Below are 19,998 nucleotides of genomic sequence, written 5' to 3' on the forward strand. Positions count from 1 at the left end.
GCCTGTTTAGGAATGGCCGGGTTATGCCACGAAGCGGTTATAAGCCACCCTGCCTAGCATTGCTAATAGAATCCCCTCATCCCCCAAAACACGCCGGGCATCCAATACATGCACACCTCGGGCAAGGCGAATCCCAGGGGGAGGAAAAGAGTGTCTGCAAATTGTTCGGCCTATCACACAATATGGACGCCAGAACTGCGGCCTAGGAAGAAAGTCACTTATGCACATGAATGCAGTTCAAACATCAAATTCCTGCTGTCAGCCAGGTTTATTTATTTCCCAAACCGGACATGCCATCTACCCGTTGATCTTCTGGTTCTCGTACATTTCGGCAACCTACAAATGAGGGAGGGATGCATTTCGGGCTGGCTGCGGGTTAGCGGACGGTGTTAGGGATAACGGGCACAGTGCACATCTGACCCAGCTGCTGCCATCGTGATTGACAGCGGCCACCAGACAATGCCGCGAGACGGCAGCCTCACGAACAAACTGAACAGAATTTCTCAGACAATCGCGAAGCCATGCGCGGTGCTCAGAAATGAATGCTGCCGTCTTCCCGAAACAACCCAACCCACATGCCACACTGGGCAAAAATAGCAAACAACTTACCTGAGAGCTCGACGTGGCTGCGTCAGGGCCCTTGTCCTCGCGCACTCTGAGGAATCGCGGGAAGCGCAGCGAAATGCCCTTGCTCTCGCTGATCTAGAAAGTCAACAGCCGGTTTTTAGCGTGCTGCACAAACCACCCTCTCCCCTTCGAAACAACCCCCACTATACTTGCCTCGCCATATGCTGCCTGGTAGATCGGCGACAGCGACAGATCGGCTGCCTTCACCTCCCACACCTGCGCCGGCTCGAACCACACGTCTGGCTTCGTTTTATCCGAAAACGCATAGTACGACTTTGGCGCTTCGATCCGGTTCTGGTCCAGCTGCGCCTTATGTGCCTCTAGGTCCGCGTCGCTGAACCCGGTCCCAATCTTGCAGATGGTCTGGTACTCCTCGCGCTCTGGATCGTAGCACGCCAGGAGGTACGCGCCGTACGCACCCACACGCTTGCCCTTGCCGTAGTACGCACCAATCACCACCAAATCGAGCGAATCGCCCAGCCCGTCCACGTAGTCCTTCTTGAGCTACACACAGCAAAACCATCGGGGAATTTCAGCAGGGGGCCATGATGCAGTGCAGACCTCATTCGCATCTGGGCAGCTTGCGAGAGTGGCACTTTAAACACGCGATTGGCAAGCAGCAACACTATTCAGAGCACTTTTCTCCCTCTCGTCGCTGTTCCAAGGGAGAGCAAATTAGGAAGGTGCAGCATGCAGCACCCCACCTCGCTTATCCAAAAACACAGCTTCATTTGGCGACGCTGTCCATCTCTGATTTGCCATGTCGGCATGTATGATACATGGCTATGGCCATCCGCGTGAAAGCATGAGGCCGCACAATCCGAGAAAAGCAGCGGATGACTTCGCTCCGTCCCACATCAAAAGCATGTTTGTGTGGTAAAAACAGACTCCACGAAGTGATCTGCCCAGCTTGCAAATCCCACGTCCCCTGGCTCGCCGAAAAAATGTGATGGACATGGATATGCTGCCAATCCCATGGGCCACCCCAACCGCCACCAGCCTCCCGACTTGCACCCCCTCCAATCCTCTGTGGAAAAGTGCAACTTCTTGCAGAATCCACCCGCACCGCATGAACCAGCAAATAGAACCCGCCGACTCATCCTTTGCTGGGTAAGCGTGGCGGTAGGAGTGTGGCTGGACACCTCAGCCGCCGCTGCAAATGTGCCTTCTGAGATAATCGGCTCTTTCTGCACAGACAAACGCATGGCGTCCGTTGAATCTGCAATACGAGAGACTGGGGACCGCCATCTGGACTGCCAGCAAGGCGCCCCGCAGAAAGGGGCCAGCACTAGGCAAATATGCACAGATCGATGGGAAAAAAAACAGACCAGCGGTTTGCTGATTGACCGCCTGTGCATACGTGTGCATTGCATACCGGATCACACCGGTCAACATACCTTGAGCCAGTTCAGCGACCGCTTCGACGGTTCGTAAGTCGCAGAGTTTCCGTCAAGGGATTTTATCATCAGGCCTTCGCAGTTATCTACAGTGCGTGCACCATCACCCGCCCCAAAAAGCATTAGTACCGATTGCCGCGGTAAAAAAGGTCCGCACAGCCAAAAAATAGCTCAAGGCAGCTCCCAAGACTCCCCACCCGTCGTCCCCGAATCTGCGGACATCCTCCAAATACGCATCCATTACCGTAAAGTCGCGCCTCTCGGGTGAAATGCGTCAAAGGCCTCTCCCCAATCGGATCCACGCTAGGGTATTAATAAGCTGCTGTTCTGTCGTGTGGACTGTGGGCTGTGGGTGCTATGGGGGAGGCACACCAACCGTGGACCGCACCCAGAGCGTGAGACCAGCAGATCAAAAGGAGAATTCCAGCCCGGTGCTTATGCCGGAAATGCGGTCTTCCGTGCCAAGGGCTGCCCGCCCATCATATCGCGACATGATAAGCAGCCGTCACCCAACGCGCCCCGGCCACGCAGTAGCGCTGCTGCATGCGCATTCCACAATGTTTGTAGATGCCGGGCAGTATCGCTCCAGCAACAACTGGTTTCTAGGATGCGGCACAAGAAAGCGCGTTGTTCAAATGAATGGCCGGTATGAAATTATCAGCCAACGTTTGGGCAAATATCCAGTACTGCCCTTCAGTACGTGTTGTGAAAAATGCTCACATGAAGAGCCATAGAAGCGCAGTACCCACGCAATGTCTAAGGGGGAGGGGTGGAGGGGGTGGTTGCATAGGTGCTTTCTTCACCATGTCTACTGCGGTTCCCGCATGTAGTCCCAGTCACAAGAAAAATGCGCAGAAAACAGGGAGGGGAGGGGAGGCTGCGCATATGCCAATCTTCAGTTCAGCCTCGACCACAATGGGCGGAGGTGCGGTGCTACATACCTTCAATGCTCTTCTCCAGGAATTCCTGCATGTCTTCAACCGCCGAGCAGTCCTTGGACACAGCAAACTGGAACTTGTTTTCCACGGGCGTAAAGTGCAGCAGCAGCAGCTCGCGGCGTCGCCTTAGCGGCTGCTGGATCAGGGCCTACAGTAATGGTGCTTTTGAGCGTGCCTGTTGCGCATGCTTGGCAGATCCAGCCTTGCTCGATCAATCTGCACGAGAATAAGAATCCCAGAATGGCCCTACCGCACAGATGCTCGGCCAACAATGGTGCCCACCCACGGCAGGTTTTCTTTTTTCTTCACATAGCAAAAGTGCGGTGAACACGCAGCACAAACAGCGGTCCCTTTTCGCGCATGCACGGGCTAAACACATGATGCCCCCCGGCATTATGCTCGCTCGGGCCTCCAACATTCCCGCATATGCAGACGTGCATATGTTGGGGGCGACGACATGCAACACATGCAAGAAACAAACAAAAAATCAGTGCATCATCCCAAGCACCACTATTCATCCAACCTACCTCGCCGTTCAGGTAGAGCAAATCAAACACGAAGCAGCACACGCGGACCTTGATCTCCGACTCGTCGGCCACCTTGCGCTTGCGCGAGCTGAGCGTCTGGAACGACAGAATCTTGCCGGTCTCCAGATCCCACCCCACGGCCTCGCAGTCCAGGATGAACGACGTGACGCCCGCATTGGCAAACTCCTTGGCAGATCCCGCAATGTCCATGTACTTGTTGGTGTTGTTCTCCGAGTTCCGGCTATAGATCATGCACTGGCCCAAGTCCGCCTCCTGCGAGTAGTGGATCTGGCTACGCTCGCCATCGTACTTGTACTCGCAGGTGAACGCGACCCCGTCAAACCGCCCCAGGATGTCGCTGGCATCCTTCTCGATCTTGGCCAGCATCGGCTTCACTGGGAGCATCGGCGTCAGCATACAGTGCTTATGCACGTTGCTCATCCCATGCTTGTACATCGCCGAGATCACAGAGCTGTACACAGGGTACTCGCTGAGCACCTGCTTCAGGCTTTCGGTCGCTTTCTGGAAATCGCTGGGCGTCAAGTCCGCGTCCTCGCCTACCACAAAGAAATATGCGCACACCCAACAGTCAGCAAAGCGAAAAAAAAAAAAAGGCGATATTCATAATAGCTCATTTTGGCAATGCTGTCCCGCTCCTCTGCGGAGATTATTGATACGCCAGATTGATAAGCGCCCGTCTTGCATGCAGTGGGGTGCTGGTACCGCAGGCATATACTGGGACAGTCGATATAGAGAACCACATCAGTGGCGCTATAGCACCCGTTCGCTCACTGGTAGGCAACGCAGTGGGAACCTTTCTAAGATGCGATGGTTCTGCACACTCAGTACACCGTGTCAATATCATCGTTTTCTGTGACACACAGCATCAAAACGGGAATATGGATCGGAATCAAGATCGGGCACACAGGTCGCTTCGCCAAGCCAAGCAGCGGATTGGATCCAATTCCCATCCACACTGACAAGAAAAGCGCCAACACATGAGTATCATAAGCGCCAGTTTTTGGGACCAGAGCGACCTCCTCCCCACAACCAGAGGTGTGGTACAGTATGCAGCTGATATACCACCACAGCTACAATGTCGGCCACATCCTCACACAAGCGCGGTGCGCTAACATGCAACTATCTCTCCCAGCACTAGCAGTAGCGAGACGCACAAATGCTACCGGCGCGCAGTTGCTCCCTAAAATAGCCGACCGCAACGCAACTTCAATGCTGTAGTCAACACGGGGTACATGTTGGCGCTGTGTCTCCACTTGACAGCGCAGTGGTTGCACTGATTGCTTGTTTGGGCGTCATTAAAACTTGGGTTACAGATGGTGGTAACATGCTACGATTGGCCGGCAGAGACTGGATATCCGGTCAGCCAATCAAAAGCTCGGCAGGGGTGGAAATAAAGCACCCAGCACCAAGGCCAGGGTAGGACAAGCAGCGACAATAGCCTCCCACGGCGACGAGTCAAGATATGTGTTGGCAGCTAGGAACTGGCCATGTGAAAGGACAGTTTCAATATACGGTGGCTGGAAGGCGTGTGGCAGATCAGCGATAAAGCACAGAAAGGCATGCCTTCACATGGTGAGCGGAACTGGCCTGTGGCCGGGGCTGACTGGAGCCAGATGCAGACTGGCAAGAAGTGTGCGCGGTGAATAAACCCACAGCTGTATTTTCTGCCACACTCATGCTGCTCTTTTTCCTGCAGAGCGACAGTGTGCTGCTGAAACAGGGGGCGACAGCCCATCTGCTTCAAAGTCTCAGTGCGCATATCGCCAGGCATATATGGGGGTTGGTGGCGGATCGGGCATATTTTGACCTATGCAGTCACGCACACATGCGCTGCAGCAGCTATGACATGTCTTGCTGGCAGCGCTTTCTTACCTTCTTCGTAAATGAGGGCCGCCTGCGCCAGCGCAGTTTGCACCGTGCTCTCGGCAAGACCAATGCGAAGCTTTCCTTCGAGCGACCTATAGGCAGGAATCAAGCAAAACACCAGGGCAGCTCAACGCCCATTAGCTGAAAGCAATCCAGAGTAGAATTATTGGAATCTAAATTCTAGAATACTAGGACCAGCAAATAAATGCCGGTTTCAGCAGACGGGAATTCCAAACAACCCACTACAATGAACCCGCACACACAATGCAGAGCATAGAGCGGCCAAGTGAGACAGAGCGATGCTGCTGCGTGGGCGTCTGCTTGTGTGCATATTGGCTGGGCATCAGCTGCCGCTGTTGTACTTACCGGATCAGGAACTTGCCCTCAATGTCGGAGCACGACGCCAGCAGACCGGCGATCTGGCTCTGTTTCTTCTGCACAGTCTACATGTCAGAGCACCCATTCGCTTATCAGCATCACGCATTCGCATGGGTTTGGGTACTGCAGGGCCATTCTAACCACAGCGGGATTAGCGGGTGGGGCACTCTGGGTGCATCTACTCACATTGGCACCACTGGTCATGGCAATCTCCTTGAACGACGTGAACACCTTGGTTACCGTCAGCGGCTTTGGCTTGAACATGAGCCGCTGGTTGGACTTGCTAGCCACGACAACCGCACCCAGATCACCAAGCTTCCTGTGGTCCTCCTTCACTTTGGGCAGCTGCCGCCCTGTCGCCGTGGCAATGGCCTTGAGCAGAATCGATTCGCCGATGCCAAGCTCGATGCCTTCATAGTCTGGGGCGACCTACATATTCTGCCAATGCACCGGTTACGCACACGCGGCTATAATTAGTAGCAGACGGATATGCAAGACGTGAATTCCCGGCGTACTCGGGGGAGGGGTGGTTCTCGGCTTCACAGCCAGACCATTACCAGCGTGTCTCCACCTGTCCCTCGCGAGGGGCCCACGCCGACAAACTCCCCTGTACAGCCAGCTTACCTTCGCCATACAGAGCATAACCACGTGAGAAAGCTGCTCTTCGCCGGCGGCCATGACTTGGATCAAAAAGTCCCTCAGCTTGGCCGTAATCTCAAGCCTACAAGACCAGTCGGAACCGCGTGCTTCGTGGCAGTTAGCTAATAGAGTCGCTTCTGGCATTGCAAAGGCTGTTCTAGACCTGTGGTCTGACATCGGACGTCCAAAATAATATCACCCGCTCCGTGCCCCAGAGTAAAAGTGGCTCTCAGTGAGCATCGCATCCACACTGCGAATCGGAGATTTCTCACTCAGTATTGCCCAATGTCCCCACCGGTGCACCAGTCACGGCCTGCTAATCGGCGGACGAACTGAAGAAATGCACAACAAAGCCTACCTGCCCGAGACCGCCTCGATCGCTTCCAGGACCTTGCATAGCTCCGAAAACGGCACCCTACGTTGCACGGCATATATGCATACAGTCAGTCAACATCGCAGGATATCTGCATAGCCATCTTTGTGTGGCACCTGCTTGCTGGCGTGACAGCAAATACATAAACAGCGCGGGTCATAGCACTCGCAGCCTTGTCATTGCCACCCCACTTACATTTCACCATCCTTGGTCGCAATCAGCCCCATCTGAGCTGCGGGCTTTTTCTTGACCGCCTTCTTGCTCGGTGAGCTACCACCTGACGCCGCCTTCGTGGGTTTGTTCGATCTGCTCGTCTTTGCGGGCTTGACCTCAGTCATCTCGGTGTCACTGTCTGACTCAACAATCCGGCGCTTGGACCTGGTGCTATCCTGCTTGGGCGAACTGGCTGATTTCTCCTCCTCCTCCTTGCCCTCAGCCATCGAAACATCATCGCTGTCAGATGGCTCCAAGGCCGGCTCCATGCTCGCCCCTGGAGAACCGGTCTCCGGCTTCTTCACATTACTCTTGTTGACGCCCTTCTTGGCCATGCCTCCAAAGAACGAACTACATGCTGAACACTGGTGTTAGCCTGGCATGTCCATCACCACTCCACGAATCTAGACATGGCCATGCAGACTAGTGTCTTGACCGATTGCCGAAGCAGTTCAACAGGTGATGGTGCTCTACGTACGTGATGTCTCTATGCTGTTTCATGCTGCGGATATTTCTCGGGTAGAACAACTGGTGTTGCAGGAATATGGGATTAGCTGAGCTAATACAAAACTGGCGCCGCTGTTGTTGTGGCTGCGGAAAGTCGAAAGCAAACTGCGCGCGAATGCTGCAAATGGAGGGAGGGCAAAGACAACCAAGTGAAGTTGTAATTAGGCTTTGGTAGCTGCGGAAGTAAAAAGTGCTGAGTGCTAGACGACCAATTCGCTGTTGCATTAAGTACGTTGAAAGCAAAATGTTGGAGGAAAGAACTGTACAGCAATTTCGCAGACGCGTTCCTGGGCAGTTCTTATACAATCGGTCCTTGATTTTATTTTTTCCAAGCAGAAGCTGTGCTGCGTAAAAATCAGTGCGTCGACATCTATCTAAAGATCGGAGATCAGATCAGAGGATTAAAGTGTGTGGCTGCGGAGATACCCAGAAACCAGGATGGCTGCTGCTGGCCCTTATACCAGAGGCAGACTCCAGCCAATGTGAAATATTGGAATTTAGAAGTGGTATACTAAAGAAATTGGCGATGACCTAGTCCCGAAATGCCTCACTATAGCATGCCCATATCGTGGTCCCAAACCTGCCAAACTTGGCATGGCCGATTGAACTGGCGTATTTGTTTTGAAGGGCTGTATAAAAGTTGTTTAGAATCGAAGCATGGAGCAAAAGCACGATCGCAAAGGGTGCCAAATGTAAGTGAGCGCTAACAAAAGTATATAGACCTCGAAACAGCCTGCTCAGTTCCTTTAATACTCTTGTAGCTGCGGAAAACTACGCGCAAAATACAGCTGTCCCAAGTGCCACATTGCCTACTGCTCCCTGGCATGTTACCGCGACCAGGTAAGAGCGATGGTCATAATCCTACAGCCCCCTCTAGGTAATAGCATCAGGCTAACGATAGCATGTATCAGCAAATTCTAGAGGCACTCTGAGTGCACAGAGTCGTTCTATCAGGCGCAAGTTGCCGACGAGCTCAAGACCCGCCAGGCAGACGACGATGTCAAGAAGAAGATGCATGAGCTTTTGCAGCAATACCACCAAGGAACATTGGAGGACGCAGACAGCGACGAGCAGGAGGGGGAGGATATCGCAGAGAGGATGGAAGGACTGAATTTGGATAATGCCTCGGTTGATGATATCTGGAAGCGAATGAGTGAGGACGAGCGACAGGAGTTTCTCAAGCTTGTCGACCAAGGCGATCTGGCGAACGTGCTACCAGCATGGGTTCCTTGGTGGCAGCAGAGCGATAAGCCTGGTGTCGTTGAAGTTGGCCAAGACGATTATCAGGTTACTGCCACTATCCCTGAAATATCAGAATGTGCTGTGCCTGTGCAGTCGCTGGCCAAAAAGGTCCACCCCAGTGTCCTGTACCAGATAGCACAGCTAGCGCTTGCATATGCGTACATGATGCGCCATCTCAACGGAGACTCACGCGGCAAGAATATCGCTGATGCATTCCAGGACCTGGTAACGGTATCGCCGCTGCTTTCCAGCAAAGAGGCAGATATCTACACTAATGCGCACGAGGCGCTGGTTGTTGGACTCTGCAATATCGATGAGGGCATGCCGTGCAGCAAGAAATGCGCCATGCTCGACGACGTGCTCAGCATGTACTTGGGCCCTAGGTACATTGCCTCCATGGTGTCCGATACCCATGCTCTCCTAGGCACTCTACTGGCCATGCCTTCTGTAGATCGGGGCCATCTAAAGAAGGCACATATTCATAGAGCTGAGCGACGGGTGTTTTTTCTGCTCTGTGTTGTGCTGCAGATGTCTACAGAGACTGAGCCCTGGGAGTTCATGGCTGCAGAGGTTGCGATGCTGCAGAGACGATTCCGCAGCGAGGACGAAGCTAGCAAGCAAAACCCGAACAGGGAAGATGCTGCTGCTGATGTAAAGGTGCCGTCGATTAGTCTGGTTGAATAAAGAAAATAAAACTATCAAAATGTACGCTGGTGCTGGGCAATAAGTGCCGTTGACAGATCAGGAACGACGTAGCCGCCGCTGTATTGGCCGCTGACACCAATGGCTACCGACATTCGGCTCTGTCTGTTAAACTTGAACTTGTCATCAGCATGTATGGTCACTGTCGAGTTGGCTGTGGAAACTGCTCCACCGTTGGCATTCTCCAGAGTCTGGCCAGAGGGCAGCTCAAACCGTAACATCCAGTTGTCTGGGATCGGGTCCTCCAGTGACGTCAGCTTGATCAGTGCCTGGTAGTGCCCGTCGCGAATATGGTTGGCCAAGAATTCGACTCTTGCCTTGACGCCCTGCTTGTCCACTACTGGGAAATGCCACAGCGTCCACGCCTTGGATCTGGCCAGCGGAGCTTTCGGCCTGGTGATATGTGCAAATTGCTCGGCCGAGGACACCGTGCAGGTTGGCTTTTCATTGGTGTTACGCCAATCGCAGGCAGCTGAGGCTCCGAACAGGTAGCAAGCAGTTCCCGAGACACAGGGATAGAGCGCCCATTTACCACGGACACACAGCGCGTAGCCTGTTAGCGTACATGCTTGGCTGAAGGCGTCACAGTGGGTGCCTTCGACTGGGCAGCTCGAGTCTGCTGGACTGGCGGGTGCATCTGGTGTGCTGATTGGGAGCACGCTTGATGAGACAGAGTCTGTCGGAAGACCATGTGTGGACTGCTTGCTAGTCAGAGGCGTAGATGATTGAGCGCTGGTCTTGCTGTGTGAGGTTGCTTTTGACCATCCCCACAGATGATTTTTGGTTGAGCTAGATGTCGTGCCTAGCTGGTTCTCGGTGGATGCTGTCGAGCTGCTTGTGGAGGACCCGCTGGTCTTGGGCACCTTGAGTGTCATGGTGCGTGTTTTGGATGTGGATGGGACCTCAGGTGCTGTTTTGCTTACAGTTGTCGTGTTTGTCACCTCAGTTTCTGGACTGGTCTGCAATGAGTGGGGTGCAGCCTGAGTTTCACTTGATGCTGTATATACCGAGCTGGTATCAGCCAACGAGCTCTCAGATGTTGTCAAACTGGTATTGCAGTGGCCGCTGTTATCAAGGAATGCACGGATTGAGCCCGCAAGGCCACTAGTGCGTGCTTGACTGACGTCCCAGGTCATGACGCCACCAAGGCTCGAGTAGGTTGCTCGCACAGACTCGTATATTCTCTGCAATGTGGCTCCATCGACATATCCGTATGACGCGGCAGATGATGCACCGGGGGCGCCAATGAATACTTTGACACCCTTGTTCACAGACTGGGTCTTGGCCCAGTTATCCCAGTCGTTGAAATTGAACCAGTTGGGAAACGCATTGAGGCTGCAGTAGTTGTTGTAGAACTGGACAAACACCATGTCGAACCAGGCAGAGTTTAGAACGGGGCCAAGATATGCGTCTGGGAATGGGCATTGTGGTGCTGATGCAATGTAATATCTCTTGCTTGGATCCGATTTGTAGTGCGAGCGCAGCTGCTCAATAAAGGCAGCATATCCCGTGGTGCTGCCGCCTTCAATATCAAGATCAATGCCGTCAAGAACAGCATCATCGAAGGGGCGCTGAGGATCAGAGCCCCTAAAGAACTTGTTCCAGACAGTCTCGGCAAAACCTCTCCCATCCTCGTCGCTCGAGAAACTGTACGCACCAGACGCCCCACCAAGCGACAGCAGCACCACCTTACCTCCTGACTGGCAGGACTTTATATCAGCAGCCATGTTTGGACAGTGCAGAATGTGGCTGCTGTCGAATGTCGTCTCGCATGCGTTAGCAAAGTTCAAGTCGATGTTTGGAAAGCCATCCATAAAGGACAGCACAATGACATCTTCAATGGCGTCTTGGCAGTAGGCGCCTAAGGATTTCTGATTGCGCGCTGAATTCTGTCCGTAGTATGATACATAGTTTGTGTTGCAAGAGAGGTCGAACGCCGTGGTGGGCGAAATGAGGGATGGACAGAAAAGCGCTACGTATATTAGCCTGGCAAACCCCATGACCTAATGACCGGCTGGTAGATTGCAGGTGGACTTGTGCAGGCGAAGGCGAAAATGGAAACTAGGGAAATGAATGCACAGCTTGTGGTTTATGTCAGGAGAAAATGTTTGGAAGCGAGGAATGCCGGGGTGAATATATACAGACAGCATGCCTGGCATAAATAGCGGTAGCGAAGATGATGGCTGCTGCGTAGTATGCGCCTGTCTGGTTCAATCTGCTGATGCTGGCATTCGAGCGAGGGAGATGCACGACTGGCTGGAGAGTCCCATTTGCACATGCATGCATGCGTGGGTATCAATCCAGAGGGCCGCCACTGAGTTCACAAGGGAAGCTCTGCTCGCCTCCCTCAAACATCGATGACACCTGCGCATCAGATTGTACATGAGCTGTAGCTTCAATTCATTGGCGAGCGGCCCGCATTTTGGCGCCTTGAGCAATGGAGGCTGGAGTCTCGACTCTGGCCTGGTGTCGTGCTACTGTGGCATGAGTAAACAAACCTGCCACAGCCTGTGATCGAAAATGGTGACCCAAAAAAAAAAGCCGGGCTGCCCCCAGCGCAAACAGCAGGTTTGGCCCGTTTCGTTCAAGAAAAGAGCGGCTTTTCTCCTCTCCACACCAGTAATCTTCAGCTACTGTCCCTCCAGCACTCTATCCCTGCTCTAATTTCTACTCTCGCTTAATGGCTTCTTTGGCACTCCAGTTCTAATTTCTCTGCGGAAGAATGAGCAACAAAATTAACCATTCGCCGCCACAACTTGACCGTCAGACCCCCATCGCCATCGACGAATATCACCGCGAGCAGACAGTCGACTCGCACGGACGGGCGTTCTCGCTCTCGGGTGGTATTGTCCACAAGCATCCGTTTCGGCCCATATGCCTTCCCGACGAGCCTACGCGCGACACAGTGTTTCGGGACTATGAGCTAGCGTGTAGCAACCACTGCAGTGCGGACAAGAGCCGGCGGCCAGTGCGGGTGTTTATCGGGCCGATTGCGACCAACTGGATGATGGGGCACCAGCGGTGGTGGGTAAAGACAGCAGACAAACTAGAAGGACGCAAGAGCAACGGGCAGGAGAAGATCAGGCGGCGGCAGACGCATTCGGCAGGGTCTGGCCACAACAGCAATAACATGTTTGGGTCGCTACGCAAGAACAACAGGTCGATAGAGTCGCTATCATCGATGGAGAGCCTTTCGGATTCGAGCGATGCGCACGGGTCGGTCTGGTCAATGTCAGAAGTAGAGTCAGAGATAGTGGCTGACAGCGGGCAGCGCGATGGGTCACAGTGCGGCGAGAGGAGCGCCAGCATCGACTCGCTGCCGAGGCAACGCCAGCAGAGGCAAAACAACGTCAATGCCCTTGGACTATACCAGGCGCCTGCGCAATCGGCACCGCCGTCTCTGTCGCCGGAGGAAAAGACTCAGCGCAAGGGTAGCCTTAGTATGATAAAGGGTCTGTTTCGCCGCAAGCGCCACTCGCACAGCCAGTCAGACACATCAGTGGAACATGTCAATGCAGCACTTGCCACTGCAGACAGGGATCATAGCCCCCTGTCCCAGATGAAGACATGTCAAGATTGTCACTGACTGAGTCGCAGCCGCCGCCGCCGACTGCTGACTCGCAGGAAGTCGAATCAGCTGCTGCAAAGCACCATTCAACTGAGCCCGCACCCAGAGCGCTAGGGCCGTCATCGTTGCGTCGGATCGCTGTAACCAAGCGTGCGAGGTCAGTTACATGGCAGTCACAGCTCGGCGACGAGACAACCGCACCGGCACCACCTGAATCACTGTGGAGCAGCGAGAGGTCAAGGGCGGCGGAGGTTTATCGTGGAGTGTCGCCGCCGACAGGCGCACCCTTGATGCGTGAGGCAACTCATGGATCACATGGGGTTTCGCGGTGGGCGCAGGGGCGGGCTATGGCAGCAAAGGTCAAGGCGTACTATCACCAGCATGCACAGGTATCAGAGACGGCGGTGATTCTGTCGTCGCGTGCTGTGGTGCGTCGCGAGCGGGCGTCGCCGAGCGCCTTTGCGAGCAAGTACAACGAGGCAACGTGCCGCAAGTACCGACAGAGTTCGCAAGAGTGGACGGAGATGTGGTTGGCATTGACCAAGCGCGGGTTGCTGTTCTACCTAACATCATCGAAGAAGCCGACTGTGCAAGTGTTCTTTCCGCCGTTTATCTCTGTGGCGCCGCGCATATCACTGTTCTCGACGCTGGACTTTTCTATTGCTATCACATACTACAGCCGGAAAAAGATTGACCGCAAAAAGTCAAAGGGCAAGAGGGCGAAGGAGCCCAAGGCGCCACAGAGGACCACCAACGAGGATATGGAGGATGATGGTGACTCCAAGGAAGGCAGCGTGCGGGTGGTCGTTATCAAGTTTCCCAGCCCGCAGATTGCGTGTGCCTGGTACCGCGAGATTGGCCGGCTGCTGATGATCGGTCGCGAACTGTTCCCCTATAGCTTCCTGGGCCCAGTATCGTTGGCAGCGCAGCCGGCGCCTGACTCGGTCATGGTAAATATCCCTGAACTCGGAATCAAAGTGCAGGTCAAGCTCGGGCGTCACAACTCGGAGCTGTCTCGGTCGCTGACAGCCGACATTGACGACAACGCGCTGAAGCGGCAGTGGCGGTGCGAGACGACGACTGTGTGGCATGTGCGGCGAGACGTGGTCAATGCACTGCTCAACGATCCGGTCGTTGGGCTGCGGATACGCGAGTGGATTAATGCAGAGAACATGGGCTTACTGACAATTGGCATGGCGTGGCGGCGGTTTGACCGGCTTGAGTGGGTGATGCCAAGTACCGGCGCAATTGGCCAGGCCGATTCGCTGGCCAGCACCGCTAATGAGATGGTTGTTGGCCCGCAGATGCTCGAGGATACACACACCTTGGAGATGCGTATCCTCGAGCATTATCCAGACTCCGTCGATGTCGATGAGACGCGGGTTGCCGAGCCACTGGCAGTCGAGGGATTTGTGATGCTCAAGCGTGATAAGCAGCGGCGAACCGAAATGGTGGTGTACCGCCCGACATTGATGACATCACACAGCAGCTTTCTGTTCTTTATCCATGCACCGCGTGCATCGCGGTACCTGGACGTGTCGCTCAATGCCTGTGATGACCCTGTGCAAGCAGTGGACGACGAGGAGAACATTGGTCTGACAACAATTCCGACAAAGTCGTTCATGTCGGCGCAGTCCAATGTCAGCGAGGGCGAGCCAGTTGTCCGGCACTACCACCCTGACATGCGGTCGTGCCCAAAGCAGATCAGTCTGGCCAAGTACATGATTGATATCATAGATGTCGAACATATTATACCGTATAACCAGGAGGACGATGTGGACGACACCGACAATACCGGCGGCTCCCGTCAAGGCTCCGAGGCACCAAGCCGGCACTCTTTGGACAGCCGGATGCGATGCAAGTTTGGCGACAAGCAGAAGAGCAAGAAGCTTGGGTTTCTGCGATCTAAGCGAGCCCGCCAGGCAGCGTGCAAATTCAAGATTGTGACCCGGGCGGGCGCCTCAGTAGTGCTGTGGACAGCCAGCGAGGAATGCATGCACGAGTGGGTCAAGCGGCTGACTGATCTGCGCGACTACTGGCTACACCGGCGGCTTGCCGATGCATTGGTGCGCAGCCAGGTGTGCACGCTCAACTACGCGCTACAGGGCCGCCGGAGCCGCGAGAAAGACATGCCGGACTGGAACGACGAGCAGGCGTGGGCTGATCGCGCTGTGTGGCATGCATGTCTTGCTCTGGGGTGCCGCGACGTCATCATGGCAGGTGTATTGTACAGGAAACGACACCGGCACCAAGGCATGCGCAAGGTGTTTTGTATTCTGACACGCGGCCGTCTGATCGAATATGACTTCCCAAAGGCATACACCATCGGGGCTCAGTCGCTGTTTTCGGACCGGATGAAGAGCGAGAACCCCAACCAGGTCGACTTGTACAAAGACACGCTGCCGACCACGAAGATACTGGCAGAAGACGCCGACGAGCCATCCGAAGACGATTTTCAGATACGCAGCTCGAAGGGGCGCCTGCTGTTTGCCAAGTCGCGCTCTCTGTCGCTGCGCCGGTGCTACGTGCTGAGTCGTTTCGTGGACGATCTATCTACGGATGACATTATGTGCGAGCCGTGGGTGATGACCGACATCGGCAACCACAATGGGCTGCGGCTAGCGGACCGGATCTTTGTCGATGGGGTCGTGTCGCATGAGCTAGTGCAGGATTGTATCTTCACCTTGTGGCGGCCAATCTATATCCCACGGATCCTGCGCTCCAGCAACAAGAACGCTATGGCTGTCCCCGAGGTGTTGCTGAGCACGGAGAGCGAGATGTCGTCTGATGACGAGCTGCATCAGATGCTGCAGCCGTCATCATCATCGAGCAGTCCAACACACCAGAGCCGGAGATCTGCAGATGCCATGCTGTCATCGCCAAACAGTGCCCCGCGGAAACCATCAAGGATGTCGAGCGAGACCTCGCGCAAATCGGGAGAAACGTCGCGCAAATCAAGCGAGGCCTCGCGCAAGTCGGCTGATTCGGCGCGCAAATCTAGCAAGCCTGTCGACACCACCAAGCCTGGTGCGTATCGGGTAGGCGATAGCATCAAGGTCAATGTCGATGACAGGCATGACGGGATTAAACGCATGGGTGCAATTGGCATGGTGTCGAGCATGCGCCGCCGCATTGGGGTGTATAAGGCGCGCACGAGTGCGGAGATGGAGCAGTGGGTCACGGCCATCAACCAAGAGATTGGGCGGCTTATTGCTGATGACGAGTGGTAAGGAATTTATATTGTACAAAGTCCATATATATTCGATATTCCAAGTGCACAGCAGGAAAGCCGATCTGAAGTGTGGGCTCAGGCAGTACCAAAGTCGCTAAGTGTGCCGCTGCTGACCACCTCCACAGTCTAAAATGGCAAGGATGAGGTTACAAATAGCGTGCCAACATGCTCAACCATTGGCCGTGCGACGAGCCTCCAGTACTGATCCGGGGTCTTGCCGCTACGACGTCCATATCTCTCTCTCTGGCTCTCTTTATTGGTCTCCCGACATCCGGCCGATGTGGCTATAAAAGGCCATAGGGCCTGCCTCCAGGGTCGCTCTTCGTACACCCGTTACTTTCTAAGCGTACATATTTTACCGCATTAAAAGCAGTTCCCTGATTTGGTGTGCAATATGCGGGGAATCCAAGCAGTTAGCTTTTCTCTTTATCCCCATTCCCCAGCCTTCATTTTAATCCACTTTGAATTGCCAATTTGTACAATGACCGCAGCAGTAGACGAATGTCGCGAGTTTCCGGGCAGCTACGTGCTCTACCCCAAGGACGGAGCCCTGGCCGGCTACGATGAAATGGCACTCGTGATCCTGAACCAGCCGATCCCACACAGCGACACGCCCCTGTTCCCGGCACTGTGGCAGCGCGCAACCTACAAGCTATGTGTGGACGGTGGCGGCAACCAGCTGTACAGCTTTGGCAAGCGCACAGGGACACTGGACAAGTATATTCCGGATGTAGTTGTTGGCGACCTGGATTCGCTGGAAGCAGGGCCGCGGGCGTTTTATTCCAGCAAAGGATCCGTGATCCAGCACTACAGTGACCAGGACTCGACCGACTTCATGAAGAGCCTAAAGTACCTCGACACCGGACTACGGGCTGGCCAGGATCCAAAGAAATGCGTGGTTGTGGTGTTTGGCGGTATCAATGGGCGGCTTGACCACACGCTGCATGCCTTGAAGGTTCTGGTGAACGAGCACACGAACCGCGACATTCTTGTGATTTCGACTGAGAACCTCACGTTCGTTTTGCCTGAAGGCAAGAGCAAGATCGAGGTTAATAAGGAGGTCGACGGCCCAACGTGTGGGATCTTGCCGTTGGCAGGAGAGGCTGTGCTGACGACCAGCGGTCTGCGGTGGAATCTGGACCACTTCCCGTCAACGTTCGAGGGGCTGATGAGCACATCCAACATCATTGACGATCCAGAGGTGTATATTGAGACATCGCGGCCAGTCGTGTGGACGTCAGAGTTCAGGCCAATGTAGAGATACGGTGTTTAGAATAGTGCTATTTAGAAGGAACGAATTATCATGTGGCATATATGTACGTAGTGGTTCTAAGCCTGAGATTTACTCGGAGATGGTTTTTGTCATGCGTGTCCTCAGCGGAATATGCTTGCAAAGTAGTGCGCAGACGAGCATCAGGGCTCCAAATGGAATCATCGAGTAGAAGACAGGTCGTAGCGCGTGTGTGTATGCACTGATCATGGCCTGCTTTAGCTCCACCGGCACACTGTCGCTGTAGATGACGGTCTGGTTGTCGACAGCTGCGGCAATGAGCTTGGCAAACTCTGGGAACTGAGTAGCGACCTTTTTCATCTGCGACTTGAGTGTGTTTTGAAGCACAGTCTGGAAAATAGCCAGCCCGATCGTGCCCCCGAGCGTGCGCAGCGACACAAACATAGTGGTGGCTGTGGCCATGTCCCTGGGCTCAGTGGCAGTCTGCACGCCTATCATGGATGTTTGAATGCACATGCCAATGCCCAGGCCGCTCACAATCAGGATGCCGATGCTCTTCCCTAGCGACGAGTGCTCATCAAGCAACGCCAGCAGCCCGAGACCAAGCGTCAGGATTGCGCTACCGATCCATATTTGCTCCCGGTACCGGCCAGTCTTGGCAGTAAAGTATCCGCAGGAGATGGACATGGCGCTGATCGGCAACATAAATGGCAGCAGGTGGAGACCGGAGGAGATGGCTCCGGCATTCTGAACCACGCTAAAGTAGATGGGGATGTAGAACGTCGGGCCAAACAATGCACCGCCCATGAACAGGTTGAGGGTGAGCAGAAGGCCAACGTTGCGGTTCTGGAACAACCGCATTGGCATGATGGGCTCGGCAGGGAGCTTCCACTCAACAACGACAAACGCGCCGATGACAGCCAGACCGATCAGCAGCAGGCAGAGCACGGGTGCGGACACCCACGGGTAGTCTTTGCCGCCAAAGTTCAGCGCCAGCAGGAACATCACAACACCAGCGATCAGAACGACGATTCCGATAAAATCCACCCGCTTCAGCTTCTGCATCAGCGACCCGCGTGGTCTCGGAAGATTCAAGAAGACAAAGATAACGACGCCGGCAACAGCTCCGACAGGCAGCGAGAAATAAAACACCCAGCGCCAGCCCGCGCTCGACTCTGTGAACACGCCGCCCAGTACTGGGCCGAGCACAGACGAAATTGCCCAGACAGAGCTAAACACGCTGGCAAACTTGCCGCGGTCGCGCTCAATCGTAATATCGGATACAATGACCATGACAAGGGAGATCAGGGAGCTCGCACCCAGGCCTTGTACGGCACGGCCGGCGATGAGCATGTTGATGCTGGTGGCAGCGCCTGACACGGCGGAGCCGACTAAGAATATCATAAGGCCGACCATCAGTGTCTCAATACGGCCAAAGATGTCGGAGAGGCGGCCATACAGAGGCTGGAGTGCGGTTGAGGCCAGGAGGAAGCTGGTGGCGATCCAGTTTACTGACGACAGAGCATTGAAGTGCTCGGCGATTGCCGGCATTGAGCTAGCCACGATGGTTTGGTCGAGAGAGGCAATGAAAACAGCCAGTGCCAGCGCAAAGAACGTCATGATTTGCCTCTGTTTTGGCATCGCCGACAGCATGGACTTGTTGCCGCTGGCAGAAATGTCTTCGCCACGCTCATTGACTTCTTTCTCTAAGCCATTTGGGACATCCACGGTGGTTTCTACGTTCAGCTCCTCTTTTTCGGGGGCATCAGCCTTGTCTGCAGTCCTGTCGTTGCTGCTGATGCTAGTGTGCGATGTAAGGTCGTGTGAGCTGCTTGCAACTCCCAGGCCCCTGGGAGCATCTGATTCCGCGCTTGCCATCGTGCTGGATTGAAAAATAGACATTAAAATTGGAGAACCGCTTTCAGGATGATGCTACAGATGGCAGAGAAGAGCCACAAAGCTGCACACCTTTTATACCTCGCGATCCAGCAGGTTTGCTACCAGTCGCTTGCTGCCAAGAAATCTTCCCGAGAGGAGCACACACCAGCAATGCTGCCTTGTCGACAAATAGAACCGCCAACACTTGGTCAGCATGATTATCACCGCATCTAAAAGCGGAGAATACCAGCGCTTCTTGCCTACAAATCTACATGCTCTTATTGGGAACACATACCGTGTCGGAAGGACGTAGAGCTGTGTTCGGCAGTAGAACACCGAGATGGAGCGAAGATCAGCCGTACAGGAAAAACCAATTTTCCTATAGAGGAGCTGCTGCGGTTAGGCTGTTAGCATAATCTCGCTGCTCGGACTTCTCCACCTGGCAGATGTTGGCCAGCAATGCAGTCACCGGGCAAGAGAATTGCATGGAAATTCGTTCAGTGGCTTACAAATACAATGACCCCCTGCTGACCCCATGTCCAAAAAGCACGGCCATGAAGGGCGAGTCATGTAAAAAAAACCTGTTACCTGGGCATCCTGCCCTGTTTTACCATTCAGTTTCCGCCTCCATATAAATGTCCTATATCAGACATTGTTGT

The 19,998-nt window shown here is 54.3% G+C and overlaps 6 protein-coding genes across 6 annotated transcripts; 3 read left to right on the top strand and 3 right to left on the bottom strand.

Annotated features, from left to right (window-relative positions):
- Window positions 1-302: 302 nt before the first annotated feature.
- DL89DRAFT_267445 (ATP-dependent DNA ligase) lies at window positions 303-7,737 on the bottom strand. The gene is made up of 12 exons (XM_040887496.1): window positions 7,458-7,737; window positions 6,962-7,330; window positions 6,752-6,808; window positions 6,379-6,475; window positions 5,941-6,183; window positions 5,743-5,819; window positions 5,383-5,468; window positions 3,490-4,046; window positions 2,966-3,110; window positions 2,025-2,110; window positions 781-1,131; window positions 303-702 (listed from the first exon to the last, which is right to left on the bottom strand). Exons 1-12 carry the CDS (start codon window positions 7,709-7,711, stop codon window positions 337-339), a joined length of 2,688 nt encoding a protein of 895 aa, XP_040743856.1. The 5' UTR covers window positions 7,712-7,737; the 3' UTR covers window positions 303-336.
- A 398-nt stretch (window positions 7,738-8,135) lies between these two features.
- DL89DRAFT_322621 (uncharacterized protein) lies at window positions 8,136-9,399 on the top strand (the record flags this gene model as incomplete). Its single annotated transcript, XM_040891348.1, has 3 exons — window positions 8,136-8,178; window positions 8,248-8,326; window positions 8,408-9,399. Coding segments are annotated over exons 1-3 (1,104 nt in total), but the record flags the coding sequence as incomplete, so codon positions are not given.
- A 1,131-nt stretch (window positions 9,400-10,530) lies between these two features.
- Window positions 10,531-11,430, bottom strand: DL89DRAFT_223027 (chitinase; the record flags this gene model as incomplete). The annotated part of the gene is made up of 1 exon (XM_040884616.1): window positions 10,531-11,430. A coding segment is annotated over one exon (900 nt), but the record flags the coding sequence as incomplete, so codon positions are not given.
- Window positions 11,431-13,571: 2,141 nt separating this feature from the next.
- Window positions 13,572-17,150, top strand: DL89DRAFT_154121 (uncharacterized protein). Its single transcript, XM_040883591.1, has 2 exons — window positions 13,572-16,224; window positions 16,728-17,150. Coding segments are annotated over exons 1-2 (2,466 nt in total). The 5' UTR covers window positions 13,572-13,759; the 3' UTR covers window positions 16,729-17,150.
- Window positions 16,721-17,557, top strand: DL89DRAFT_235130 (thiamine pyrophosphokinase). The gene has a single exon (XM_040884956.1). It carries the CDS (start codon window positions 16,799-16,801, stop codon window positions 17,486-17,488), a length of 690 nt encoding a protein of 229 aa, XP_040743860.1. The 5' UTR covers window positions 16,721-16,798; the 3' UTR covers window positions 17,489-17,557.
- Window positions 17,558-17,572: 15 nt separating this feature from the next.
- On the bottom strand, window positions 17,573-19,339 carry DL89DRAFT_283800 (MFS general substrate transporter; the record flags this gene model as incomplete). The annotated part of the gene is made up of 1 exon (XM_040889753.1): window positions 17,573-19,339. The coding sequence occupies one exon, from the start codon at window positions 19,337-19,339 to the stop codon at window positions 17,573-17,575; it is 1,767 nt and encodes a 588-aa protein (XP_040743861.1).
- Between the last annotated feature and the right edge of the window lie 659 nt (window positions 19,340-19,998).

Source organism: Linderina pennispora, assembly GCF_002104995.1.
Source record: "Linderina pennispora strain ATCC 12442 chromosome Unknown DL89scaffold_6, whole genome shotgun sequence".
Lineage (NCBI taxonomy): Eukaryota > Fungi > Kickxellomycota > Kickxellomycetes > Kickxellales > Kickxellaceae > Linderina > Linderina pennispora.

Coding starts and splice junctions, on each gene's coding strand:
- DL89DRAFT_267445 (XM_040887496.1), bottom strand. CDS start 7,711: ATGCAACAGCGAATTGGTCGTCTAGCACTCAGCACTTTTTACTTCCGC. Junction 6,184..6,378: donor TTATGCTCTGTATGGCGAAG/GTAAGCTGGCTG, acceptor CAGAATATGTAG/GTCGCCCCAGACTATGAAGG. Junction 5,469..5,742: donor GAGGGCAAGTTCCTGATCCG/GTAAGTACAACA, acceptor TCCTGCCTATAG/GTCGCTCGAAGGAAAGCTTC.
- DL89DRAFT_154121 (XM_040883591.1), top strand. CDS start 13,760: ATGGAGGATGATGGTGACTCCAAGGAAGGCAGCGTGCGGGTGGTCGTT.
- DL89DRAFT_235130 (XM_040884956.1), top strand. CDS start 16,799: ATGGCACTCGTGATCCTGAACCAGCCGATCCCACACAGCGACACGCCC.